The sequence below is a fragment of the Thalassophryne amazonica genome, chromosome 2 (genome assembly GCF_902500255.1).
Source record: "Thalassophryne amazonica chromosome 2, fThaAma1.1, whole genome shotgun sequence".
Taxonomy (NCBI): domain Eukaryota; kingdom Metazoa; phylum Chordata; class Actinopteri; order Batrachoidiformes; family Batrachoididae; genus Thalassophryne; species Thalassophryne amazonica.
In genome coordinates, this window is record NC_047104.1 from 6,516,614 (window position 1) to 6,529,206 (window position 12,593).

At 39.2% G+C, this 12,593-nt stretch overlaps 1 protein-coding gene across 1 annotated transcript in view; it reads right to left on the reverse strand.

Moving 5' to 3' along the window:
* arfgap2 (ADP-ribosylation factor GTPase activating protein 2) overlaps positions 1 to 12,593 on the reverse strand; it is a 49,714-nt gene that overhangs the window by 1,856 nt on the left and 35,265 nt on the right. The window contains exons 11-14 of the mRNA XM_034183368.1: positions 7,776 to 7,904; positions 900 to 1,052; positions 661 to 787; positions 416 to 503 (exon numbers count right to left, since the gene is read on the reverse strand). Coding sequence (XP_034039259.1) covers positions 416 to 503; positions 661 to 787; positions 900 to 1,052; positions 7,776 to 7,904 — 497 coding nt within the window. The remainder of the gene's footprint in view (positions 1 to 415; positions 504 to 660; positions 788 to 899; positions 1,053 to 7,775; positions 7,905 to 12,593) is intronic.

Sequence of the window (12,593 nt, forward strand, 5' to 3'; positions counted from 1 at the left end):
ATATTCGCTCACACTAATTAACTCTGTTAACTCATTACGGTTTTAACATAATTAATAAATTATTATTTAACAGTTCACTCTTTTTTTGTGTTTAGGTCTTTAATCGCCTATTGTTCCCGGTGTGTAGTGAGCGCCTTGTGTGGCAGCATCCTCACATCGGGGTGAATGTGAGGCATTATTTGTAAAGGATTTGAGCATCTGATGCAGATGGAAAAGCGCTATATAAATGCAGTCCTTTTACTCTTAATTAGTTCATTCTTATTACGGTATTAACATTAACAAAGTACTACTTAACAGAGTTCATTCTTAATTAAATGTTAGTTAATTCTGAACATTCTGTAGGTTTTAGCGTTTCAGTTGACGCTGAAATCAGCCGAGGTTCTTTCTGGGGTTCTCCAGGAAGCCCGTGTTTTACCTTTCTGGTCACTCCCGTCGCCGAACAGGTCAGCTGAACTGATGGAGGTGCTGCCAGACAAACTCTCCAGTCTTGTCTTGGCGTCGTACTGAGACGCGGAGGAATACAAAGTCAGCATGTTCACATCACGATAACATTTGTCAGAAATAAACATGTCACAGGAAGATGGCCGAAGAGTTAGCGGCTAAAACGTAAGACTCATGAATGTAAGTTCTAAACAGCATCATAGTGACAGGAGGCATCACCTCAGCGCTGCTCTCTCGACCGAAGAACATGTCGGAGGAGATGGCCTTGGCGTTTGCGAACTTCTGCCTGGCCTCACTTGATTCTGATACAGGCCCCGACACCTCAGCTTTTCTTCTGCTGGGAAGTCTGGCTCACAAAGAGAAGAACAAAGCAGGCTGGACTAAAACCAATCGTGATTTCATGGACTTCAAAGAAAAGCTTGTATATAAGCAGTTTTTTTGGGGGGGGTTCAACACACCTCTCTCCTATTGGCTGAATACTAGAGATCGTAACCTCCTCTTTGGGGTCTTCTTTCTCCAGGGCCCAGGAGGTGGAAAAGGAGGCTGTTCCTCCATCAGAATCCCACCGAGATCCAAAGCCGTCTCCCACTGTAAACGGGTTGTCCTTGTACCTGATGAACCATTAGACAGAAAATAAAGAATTTAAGCTCTAAGTAGAAGGTTTGACCACATTACTCCCATTCTGGCATCCCTTGATTGGCTACCGGTTTCTGCCAGATTGGATTTTAAAGTTTTATTGTTGGTTTATAAAACTGTTCATGGACTGGCGCCTTCCTACTTGGCGGACTTGGTTAAGCCCTACGTACCTGCGAGGCCTTTGTGTTCACAGGGCGCAGGGCTTCTGTGTATTCCGAGGATGAACAAGAAGTCTGTGGGGTATAGAGCCTTCTCCTACCGTGGTCCGGCTCTTTGGAATGATCTACCTGCTGTTATTCGGCAGTCTGACACGGTGGAGATTTTTAAATCAAGACTGAAGACCCACTTTTTTTAGACTGTGTTATCATTAACTTTTTAATCTGTTTGTGTTTGCTTTGTAATTTCTTTTTATTCTACTGTGTTTTATCTTTTAACTGTGCTTTTCTTGCTTTTAATTTTGATTTTAGATTAATTTGTGTTGTGAATTATGTGAAGTGCCTTGGGGCGACTGTCGTGATTTGGCGCTATATAAATTAATAAATTGAAATTAGTTAACTCTTAATTAACTGTCACTTAATACTTATTATTTCATTAACAAAATTAAATTGTCAGCATATTCGCTCATGCTAATTAACCCAATTAACTCTCATTACTGTTTTAACATAATTAATAAATGATTATTTAACAGTTCGCTCTTAATTAGTTAATTCCTATTACTGTATTAACATGAACAAAGTACTACTTAACAGAGTTCATTCTTAATTAAATGTTAGTTAATATGACACTTGACAGCCCCTGGATGGGACACCAGTCCATCACAGGTTGTCTTGTCCAAGGCCACAGACAAGCAGCCTGACCAGGAATCAAACTTAGGTCTACATATTGGAAGCCCAACTCCTGGCACATTCTTCCTGTTTTCACGAGGGTCCACCGGTTTCCTCCCATGTCCAAAGACATGCAGGTTGGTTGAAATAGAAACTTTACATTGGGTCACGTGTGTGTTTGTCCAACTACATGTGGCGCTGAGACGGACTGGTGGCTTGTCCCGGGTGAATCAAATCAAATCAAATCAATTTAATTTATATAGCGCCAAATCACAACAAACAGTTGCCCCAAGGCGCTTTATATTGTAAGGCAAAAGCCATACAATAATTACAGAAAAACCCCAACGGTCAAAACGACCCCCTATGAGCAAGCACTTGGCGACAGTGGGAAGGAAAAACTCCCTTTTAACAGGAAGAAACCTCCAGCAGAACCAGGCTCAGGGAGGGGCAGTCTTCTGCTGGGACTGGTTGGGGCTGAGGGAGAGAACCAGGAAAAAGACATGCTGTGGAGGGGAGCAGAGATCAATAACTAATGATTAAATGCAGAGTGGTGCATACAGAGCAAAAAGAGGTGAATAAAAACAAACAGTGCATCATGGGAACCCCCCAGCAGTCTAAGTCTATAGCAGCATAACTAAGGGATGGTTCAGGGTCACCTGATCCAACCCTAACTATAAGCTTTAGCAAAAAGGAAAGTTTTAAGCCTAATCTTAAAAGTAGAGAGGGTGTCTGTCTCCCTGATCTGAATTGGGAGCTGGTTCCACAGGAGAGGAGCCTGAAAGCTGAAGGCTCTGCCTCCCATTCTACTCTTACAAACCCTAGGAACTACAAGTAAGCCTGCAGTCTGAGAGCGAAGCGCTCTATTGGGGTGATATGGTACTACGAGGTCCCTAAGATAAGATAGGACCTGATTATTCAAAACCTTATAAGTAAGAAGAAGAATTTTAAATTCTATTCTAGAATTAACAGGAAGCCAATGAAGAGAGGCCAATATGGGTGAGATATGCTCTCTCCTTCTAGTCCCCGTTAGTACTCTAGCTGCAGCATTTGAATTAACTGAAGGCTTTTTAGGGAACTTTTAGGACAACCTGATAATAATGAATTACAATAGTCCAGCCTAGAGGAAATAAATGCATGAATTAGTTTTTCAGCATCACTCTGAGACAAGACCTTTCTAATTTTAAAGATATTGCGTAAATGCAAAAAAGCAGTCCTACATATTTGTTTAATATGCGCTTTGAATGACATATCCTGATCAAAAATGACTCCAAGATTTCTCACAGTATTACTAGAGGTCAGGGTAATGCCATCCAGAGTAAGGATCTGGTTAGACACCATGTTTCTAAGATTTGTGGGGCCAGGTACAATAACTTCAGTTTTATCTGAGTTTAAAAGCAGGAAATTAGAGGTCATCCATGTCTTTATGTCTGTAAGACAATCCTGCAGTTTAGCTAATTGGTGTGTGTCCTCTGGCTTCATGGATAGATAAAGCTGGGTATCATCTGCGTAACAATGAAAATTTAAGCAATACCATCTAATAATACTGCCTAAGGGAAGCATGTATAAAGTGAATAAAATTGGTCTTAGCACAGAACCTTGTGGAACTCAACTCAACTTTAGTCTGTGAAGAAGATTCCCCATTTACATGAACAAATTGTAATCTATTAGACAAATATTATTCAAACCACTGCAGCGCAGTGCCTTTAATACCTATGGCATGCTCTAATCTCTGTAATAAAATTTTATGATCAACAGTATCAAAAGCAGCACTGAGGTCTAACAGAACAAGCACAGAGATGAGTCCACTGTCCGAGGCCATAAGAAGATCATTTGTAACCTTCACTAATGCTGTTTCTGTACTATGATGAATTCTAAAACCTGACTGAAACTCTTCAAATAGACCATTCCTCTGCAGATGATCAGTTAGCTGTTTTACAACTACCCTTTCAAGAATTTTTGAGAGAAAAGGAAGGATGGCTTTTTAAGTAATGGTTTAATTACTGCCACCTTAAAAGCCTGTGGTACATAGCCAACTAATAAAGATAGATTGATCATATTTAAGATCGAAGCATTAAATAATGGTAGGGCTTCCTTGAGCAGCCTGGTAGGAATGCGGTCTAATAAACATGTTGATGGTTTGGATGAAGTAACTAATGAAAATAACTCAGACAGAACAATCAGAGAGAAAGAGTCTAACCAAATACCGGCATCACTGAAAGCAGCCAAAGATAACGATACGTCTTTTGGATGGTTATGAGTAATTTTTTCTCTAATAGTTAAAATTTTGTTAGCAAAGAAAGTCATGAAGTCATTACTAGTTAAAGTTAATGGAATACTCAGCTCAATAGAGCTCTGACTCTTTGTCAGCCTGGCTACAGTGCTGAAAAGAAACCTGGGGTTGTTCTTATTTTCTTCAATTAGTGATGAGTAGAAAGATGTCCTAGCTTTACGGAGGGCTTTTTTATAGAGCAACAGACTTTTTCCAGGCTAAGTGAAGATCTTCTAAATTAGTGAGACGCCATTTCCTCTCCAACTTACGGGTTATCTGCTTTAAGCTACGAGTTTGTGAGTTATACCACAGAGTCAGGCACTTCTGATTTAAAGCTCTCTTTTTCAGAGGAGCTACAGCATCCAAAGTTGTCTTCAATGAGGATGTAAAACTATTGACGAGATACTCTATCTCACTTACAGAGTTTAGGTAGCTACTCTGCACTGTGTTGGTATATGGCATTAGAGAACATAAAGAAGGAATCATATCCTTAAACCTAGTTACAGCGCTTTCTGAAAGACTTCTAGTGTAATGAAACTTATTCCCCACTGCTGGGTAGTCCATCAGAGTAAATGTAAATGTTATTAAGAAATGATCAGACAGAAGGGAGTTTTCAGGGAATACTGTTAAGACTTCTATTTCCATACCATAAGTCAGAACAAGATCTAAGATACGAGTAAAGTGGTGGGTGGACTCATTTACATTTTGAGCAAAGCCAATAGAGTCTAATAATAGATTAAATGCAGTGTTGAGGCTGTCATTCTCAGCATCTGTGTGGATGTTAAAATCGCCCACTATAATTATCTTATCTGAGCTAAGCACTAAGTCAGACAAAAGGTCTGAAAATTCACAGCGAAACTCACAGTAACGACCAGGTGGACGATAGATAATAACAAATAAAACTGGTTTTTGGGACTTCCAATTTGGATGGACAAGACTAAGAGTCAAGCTTTCAAATGAATTAAAGCTCTGACAAGAGGCAGGGTTGTCCAATGACCCCTGTCCCAACAACCCTGCCTCTTGTCCATTGACCCCTGGGACAGGCTCCAACCTCGCTGTGACCCTTAATTGGAGTAAGCAGGTCTAGAAAACGAATGCTGCTGACTGGTTTTGAAACCGTATCTTCCGTTTTGGTGATGATGTTCTTCTTCTCTCAGTTTCAGAACAGTTTAGTGGAGTAGAGAATAGAGAAATTGTGTATTTGGTGAAACAAGCAGCAAATCTTATACGTTGATTCTCATGATATAAATCAGCATATCTGGTCGACTGGACACTTGAAAGTTGATCAATGATATTGATGTCAAATTCCATGTTTTCATGTTTTATTTGCAATGTAATATGGTCCATTTTGCTGATGTGCCAAATTAGAATGGTGCATCACGTTCAGTATTAATGGGTTCCACCCAGCAAGTTTTTAAAGTGTTCATTTGAACACTTCTTGAATCTACTGCGTGTCGGCCTGTTAAAAGGTGTTTAGGGTCAAATATATTGTGTTGTAATGGCAAAAATGCCAACTGATGCCACCAAGAGTGTCATATTGCTGTTGGAACATGAAAAAGTAAATCCAACATGCCTGAAAACCTGCAATTTCACACAAAGATCACACAAATCAAATAAGTAACAGCATTTTTTTTTGTGGGGGGGGGGGGGGGGGGGCATGTTGAGATGGCAGATCCACTGTGATGAATAACACACACACTTTTACATGAATATTACAGTAGTGTTCAGAATAATAGTAGTGCTATGTGACTAAAAAGATTAATCCAGGTTTTACATTGGAAACAAGGTACCAGTAGATTCTCACAAATCCAACAAGACCAAGCATTCATGATATGCACACTCTTAAGGCTATGAAATTGGGCTATTAGTAAGAAAAAAAAAAAAAAAAGTAGAAAAGGGGGTGTTCACAATAATAGTCGTGTGGCATTCAGTCAGTGAGTTTGTCAATTTTGTGGAACAAATAGGTGTGAATTAGGTGTCCCCTATTTAAGGATGAAGCCAACACCTGTTGAACATGCTTTTCTCTTTGAAAGCCTGAGGAAAATGGGACGTTCAAGACATTGTTCAGAAGAACAGCGTAGTTTGATTAAAAAGTTGATTGGAGAGGGGAAAACTTATACGCAGGTGCAAAAAATTATAGGCTGTTCATCTACAATGATCTCCAATGCTTTAAAATGGACAAAAAAACAGACGCGTGGAAGAAAATGGAAAACCATCAAAATGGATAGAAGAATAACCAGAATGGCAAAGGCTCACCCATTGATCAGCTCCAGCATGATCAAAGACAGTCTTGAGTTACCTGTAAGTGCTGTGACAGTTAGAAGACGCCTGTGTGAAGCTAATTTATTTGCAAGAATCCCCCGCAAAGTCCCTGTTAAATAAAAGACGTGCAGAAGAGGTTACAATTTGCCGAAGAACACATCAACTGGCCTAAAGAGAAATGGAGGAATATTTTGTGGACTGATGAGAGTAAAATTGTTATTTTTGGGTCCAAGGGCCGCAGACATTTTGTGAGACGACCCCCAAACTCTGAATTCAAGCCACAGTTCACAGTGAAGACAGTGAAGCATGGTGGTGCAAGCATCATGATATGGGCATGTTTCTCCTACTATGGTGTTGGGCCTATATATCACATACCAGGTATCATGGATCAGTTTGGATATGTCAAAATACTTGAAGAGGTCATGTTGCCTGATGCTGAAGAGGACATGCCCTTGAAATGGGTGTTTCAACAAGACAATGACCCCAAGCACACTAGTAAACCAGCAAAATCTTGTTCCAAACCAACAAAATTAATGCCTCGCAGATGTGAAGAAATCATGAAAAACTGTGGTTATACAACTAAATACTAGTTCAGTGATTCACAGGATTGATAAAAAAAGCAGTTTGAACATAATAGGTTTGAGTTTGTAGCATCAACAGCAGATGCTACTATTATTGTGAACACCCTCTTTTCTACTTTTTTTTTTTTTTTTTTTTACTAATAGCCCAATTTCATAGCCTTAAGAGTGTGCATATCATGAACACTTGGTCTTGTTGGATTTGTGAGAATCTACTGGTACCTTGTTTCCCATGTAACAATAAGAAATATACTCAAAACCTGGATTAATCTTTTTAGTCACACAGCACTACTATTATTCTGAACGCTACTGTTTAATCATGTAAAAGTCAATCAAGTAGGAGCATGTCCATGCAAAAAGCATTTTTTCAGTAGGTCATTTTGGCTGCCATCTTGAATTTTCTAGTGGCCAGTCAACCAGATCTGGTCAGTACTACTTCAGGAATCATCACGTGAAATTTGGTGCTTCCTTCACTCCTATCGCCTTTCACAATAAAAGTCCTCAAGTAAACTGCTGCCAGCTTGTGGGAACTTGAATCCACTCAGAGTATTTTATGAAGAGACAGCTCAATAAAACTGCTTGAAATATCACGTTTTCAGGTGCCTCTTTCCTAGAACAAAATATTGACACAATCATTCCCTCATGTGACCTCACAGGTCTTGTGACTACTGAGAACATGATGTTCAGATGATGCATCGTGTAGCTTGTCACTTTGTGATCGTTTGTGGGTTCAAACCACAAACAGCCAGCAGAAGCACGTCTTACTTTGGAGGTCCAGAGGTGAAGCCTGGTTCATCAAACATGTCCAGCTTTGAGCGACAGGAGCTCTTTGCACTGACTGGGGTCTCCTGTTCGATCATCTGCATCTCCGACATCACTGAGTGAGACACAGCGCTGAAACAAAAAAGCAGACCCACAAGAACGCACACAATCAGGAGTTTGAGATGATACAAGTACAATTTCAATTCAATTTATTTTCATTTATATAGCGCCAAATCACAACAAAGTTGCCTCAAGGCACTTCACACAAGTAAGATCTAACTAAACCAACCCCCAGAGCAAGAACACAAGTGACAGTGGTAAGAAAAAACTGTCTCTGATGATGTGAGGAAGAAACCTCAAGTAGACCAGACTCAAAGGCGTGACCCTCTGGGCCATGATACGGACACAACAGACCTGGGGGGGGGGAACCACAGTTCTTCAGAGGGTGCGAGGGATGGGTATCTTGGATGGGTTCTTTTTGGGTATTGTTAAGAAATGATTTGATCCACCGACATCAATAGCCTTTTTGCTTAACGATTCTCTTATCATTCCTTCAGAGCGGCTGTTGTTTTTCAGGGTGTTCTATCGGGAAAATGACCATTTCTTTACGTTGATTACAGACCCTGCACTTCTGTAACGGCTCCACTTTGAAGTTTGAAACAACGAAGCAGTGTTCCGATCCTCTGCTTCACTGGTTCATTGCTCCGTTGCTTTTCAGAAGCTGCAAGTCTGCTTCTTAACCCCTCTCAAAGCCATTTAATAATGTCAATTGTGAGTCACTTTTGTGCAGATTAAAGTCACTAACTGTTTGTCTTGTTACAGGGAAGAAACAAGAATCTTCCTCCGTTCCGTTCGCACAGCTCCAAACACTACACCGCTCTCTGCCGAGTCAAATGACACCTCTTTCCAAACGTTGTAACACAGATAAACTACAACAGACTAAAATGTTTTTTTTTCCTCCTAAAATGAGACATTCTGCATTCTTTATGAATTACATTGATGCAGATGTGCAGCGCAGCCAGCTGCAAGAGCTCAGCTCAGAGGTATGAAGTGACATTCATGCCAATAATGTCTGAAAGGAAATGCTTTTGACAAAAACTACAGATTTTGTTTATTTTTTATTTATGTCCAGAGATCAAGGATCCAGTGAGCAATTTCATATTTATTTACTTTAAGACTCAATAAAATGTTACTGACACAGAAAGCCTGTAAAGCCTATTTTTAGTACACAGAAAATTCACAGGAGGAATTTATAAGGGAATCGATAAGGAATCGGATTGATAATGGCATCGATAAAATCTTATCAATACCCATCCGTTTGAATTAATATGTTAAAATGTGTTAGTTATGCCAAAGACATTTAAAAACACACAGAGATGTTTAAATGTTTAAAAAATAGAAGAATAAAAAGTTCTTTATGAACATGTTTAAAATGTTTGAAAAGGGTGTAAAATGTGTAAAAGAATAGAAAGTTCTTTAAAAACATGCTTAAAATGTTTGAAAAGGGTGTAAAATGTGTGAAAGAATAAAAAGTTCTTTAAAAACATGTTTAAAATGTTTGAAAAGGGTGTAAAATGTGTAAATGCAGAGCCAGTTCCTTAAAAACACATACTTTTCAAATGTGTTTAAGATGTATAAAGGGGGGGGGGGGGAGCAGCTATTAATTTGTTCTGAGGGGGGGGCTCACTCTCCCACACTCTGAAAACCCCTGTTCTAAGGTGATCGCCGGCCACAAGCCCCAAGTTTCACTAGCTTCACTAAAAGACCCAGACTTTAGATAAAGTTGAGGTCGTGGCACGCTCCGTTTACTAATAAAATGAATAAAAAGAGTAAAAAGCATAGTAACATACTATGTCAGTATGCTAGCCATACAAAAGGGAAAATAAGTGTGTCTTAAGTCTGGACTTGAAAGTCTGTACAGAATCTGACTGTTTTATAGACACAGTGAGATCATTCCACAGAACAGGGGCACAATAAGAGAAAGCTCTGAGACCCACAGACTTTTTATTCATCGTAGGGACACAAAGTAGTCCTGCACCCTGACAACGCAGAGCCCAGGCCGGTACGTAGGGTTTAATTACAACTCCAATTCCAATGAAGAAGTTGCGACGTTGTGTGAAATGTAAATAAAAACAGAATATAATGATTTGCAAATCCTCTTCAACCTATATTCAGTTGAATACACCACAAAGACAAGATATTTAATGTTCAAACTGATAAACTTTGTTTTTGTCCGAACATTTGCTCATTTTTGATTCTCTGAATCTTCTTATTATGGCCTGTAGATGATGGAATCCCTAAATTCTGTACAGCGTATCACAGCGGCCACCGCGTCGTAATCCAGAATGGGCATGGGACACAAAATGACGTGACCGATACGTCACATGAAAACCCTCTATAGGTGGTTGTCCATGAATACATGTTGACACCGTGTCGAACAAAACTTTGAGTTATGCTTGTTTTTGTTGATCAAATCAGAGTAATAGGTCCACTTTGTAGCCAGTAGTGCATGCTTATAGTCTAAGATGGCATCAGGCCACACAAGGTGGAATACTTCCAATTTTGAACTACGTAATTTCCGTTCTAGACCTCTATCTAGCCTTATGCTTGAGGGCATGCAAGTAATCACTGAACCAAGTGTTTTTTTTCTGGGGGATGGGGAGGTTTAATATAGGTGGCGCAATCATATCGAGTGTAGTTTTGAGCGCTGAGTTTAAACTGTCCACAAGACTGTCTATTTATTGGGAATTTTTCAAATGTGGAGCTAAGATATCAGGCAGTCTAGCATCAACTTCATTTGTAGTTGAGGAGTTAATGTCTCACCGCAATAATAAATAAACATACATGTCAGCTTATACGGATTGTCCGTAAATTATATGGATTTTCCGAGTTTCAGAGTCATACGGACGTATAAATAAAGTCTTACGGATATTCAGGGTTTCGTCTGCAGCGGCTCTGTAATCAACCGTTTCTGCAGCGTGACTCCACTTTGATGCGTGAGCCAATGAAACAATGCTTCGATCCACTAGCTCGTTGGTTCTTTGATTCGCTGCTCTTCAGAAATGGCAAGTCCGCTTCTTAACCCCTCTCAAAGCCATTAAAATACCGTGAGTCACTTTTGTGTGGATTAAAGTCACTAACTGGGACTCTTGTTGCAGTCAAGAAACGAGAATTGTCCTCCGTTCTGTTGACACAGCTCCAAACGCTGTGCGGCTCTCTGCTGAGACAGAGTCCGGTCGGTATTAATAACTTCAGAATGAATTGCCGCTTTAAATAAAATGACCCCTCTTTAAAATGTTGTATTACGGAAAAGAAAATACAATTGACTAAAACGTTTTTTTCCTCCCAAAATGAGATGTCCTCATTCTTTACAAATGACGTGCAGCACAGCTGTAAGAGCTCAGCTCAGATGTATGGAAAGATATTTATGCCAATAATGTCTGAAAGGAAATGCTTTAGACAAAAACTAGATTTTGTTTATCCCTATTTATGTCCAGAGATCAAGGATTCACCATAAAGAGTTTATTATGTCCAAAGTTTAAGGATCCAGTGACCAATTTCATATTTACTTACTTTAAGACTCAATAAAATGTTCAATTTCAATTCAATTTCAATTTAATCGGGTTATAAAGTGCCAAATCACAACAAAAGCCGTCTCAAGGCGCCTCACATAGAACAGTTCAACATAAAAAATTTAAATAAATAAAATTTTAAAAATTCAAATGCATAATTAAAAACAGAAGTAAAAGACTAAAACAGATAAAAAAATAAAAACTATTGATAAGAAAGAAGAAAAATAGGCCTTAAGTCTTGACTTCAAATGTTTAATTGTTTTCCGTCATGATTGATTTGTTTTGGTATGTTGTGTGTTCTTGGTCTGTTTCTATGTTACTGGGACTACGGATGGAAATTATCATCCTGCTACAATCTGGCATATTTACATGTACCTATGTTCATTAATATGCATTGTCCCATTTCAAATAAACGTGACTACTTAAAAATGTCCACAGACTCCGACTGCCTCACGGTCGCAGGAAGATCGTTCCACAGAGCGGGTGCACGATAAGAAAAAGCTCTTTGACCCACTGACATAAAAAAGCTGTAAACCTACTTTTAGTACACAAAAAATTCACAAGAGGTATCGATAAGGGAATCAATAAGGAATCGGATCGATAATGGTATCGATAAAATCTTATCGATACCCATCCCTAATAAACACAGGGGTGAAGTCAAGGACCACTGACATGCCAGTCTGCAACATTGGCACTGGCGAGGCGATTTGCGATACACTTGATGAAGTTCTGAGGTATGTTTTATTTTGTACATTACATTCGATTTATTTTTCATTATTTTATTAATGTATTTCCATTAGTGACAAACAGTTCTTGTTTCAGTAAAAAATAACTAAATTTGACACATTCAGTTCTATAAAATTCAGCTTGACGCATGAATACTACATCTCTAATGTTTGAAAATCAACTGTGGAGGAAATACTAATGATCCTGACTTTAATGTCATTGTGGCAACTCATAATATGTGGACAAAAATCCAGTTATGTGATACCGCTATGTGGTTGTGTGTACTGTAATAAAACTGATTTTGGTGCGATTTGGAGGTTATAAGGATTTTGTGCTGATATTATGGATTTTCTCACTAGGTTATACAGGTGGCACACAGAAAACACAGCAGCGAGCCTATTAAGTGGTGATCAGAGACCACCGAAGCAAGAGACATGATGTCAATATTCGTGACAGCAATACCACGTGTGAGAACCAAATCCAGGGTATTTCCACTAATGTGCGTCGAGTCCTGAATGCATTG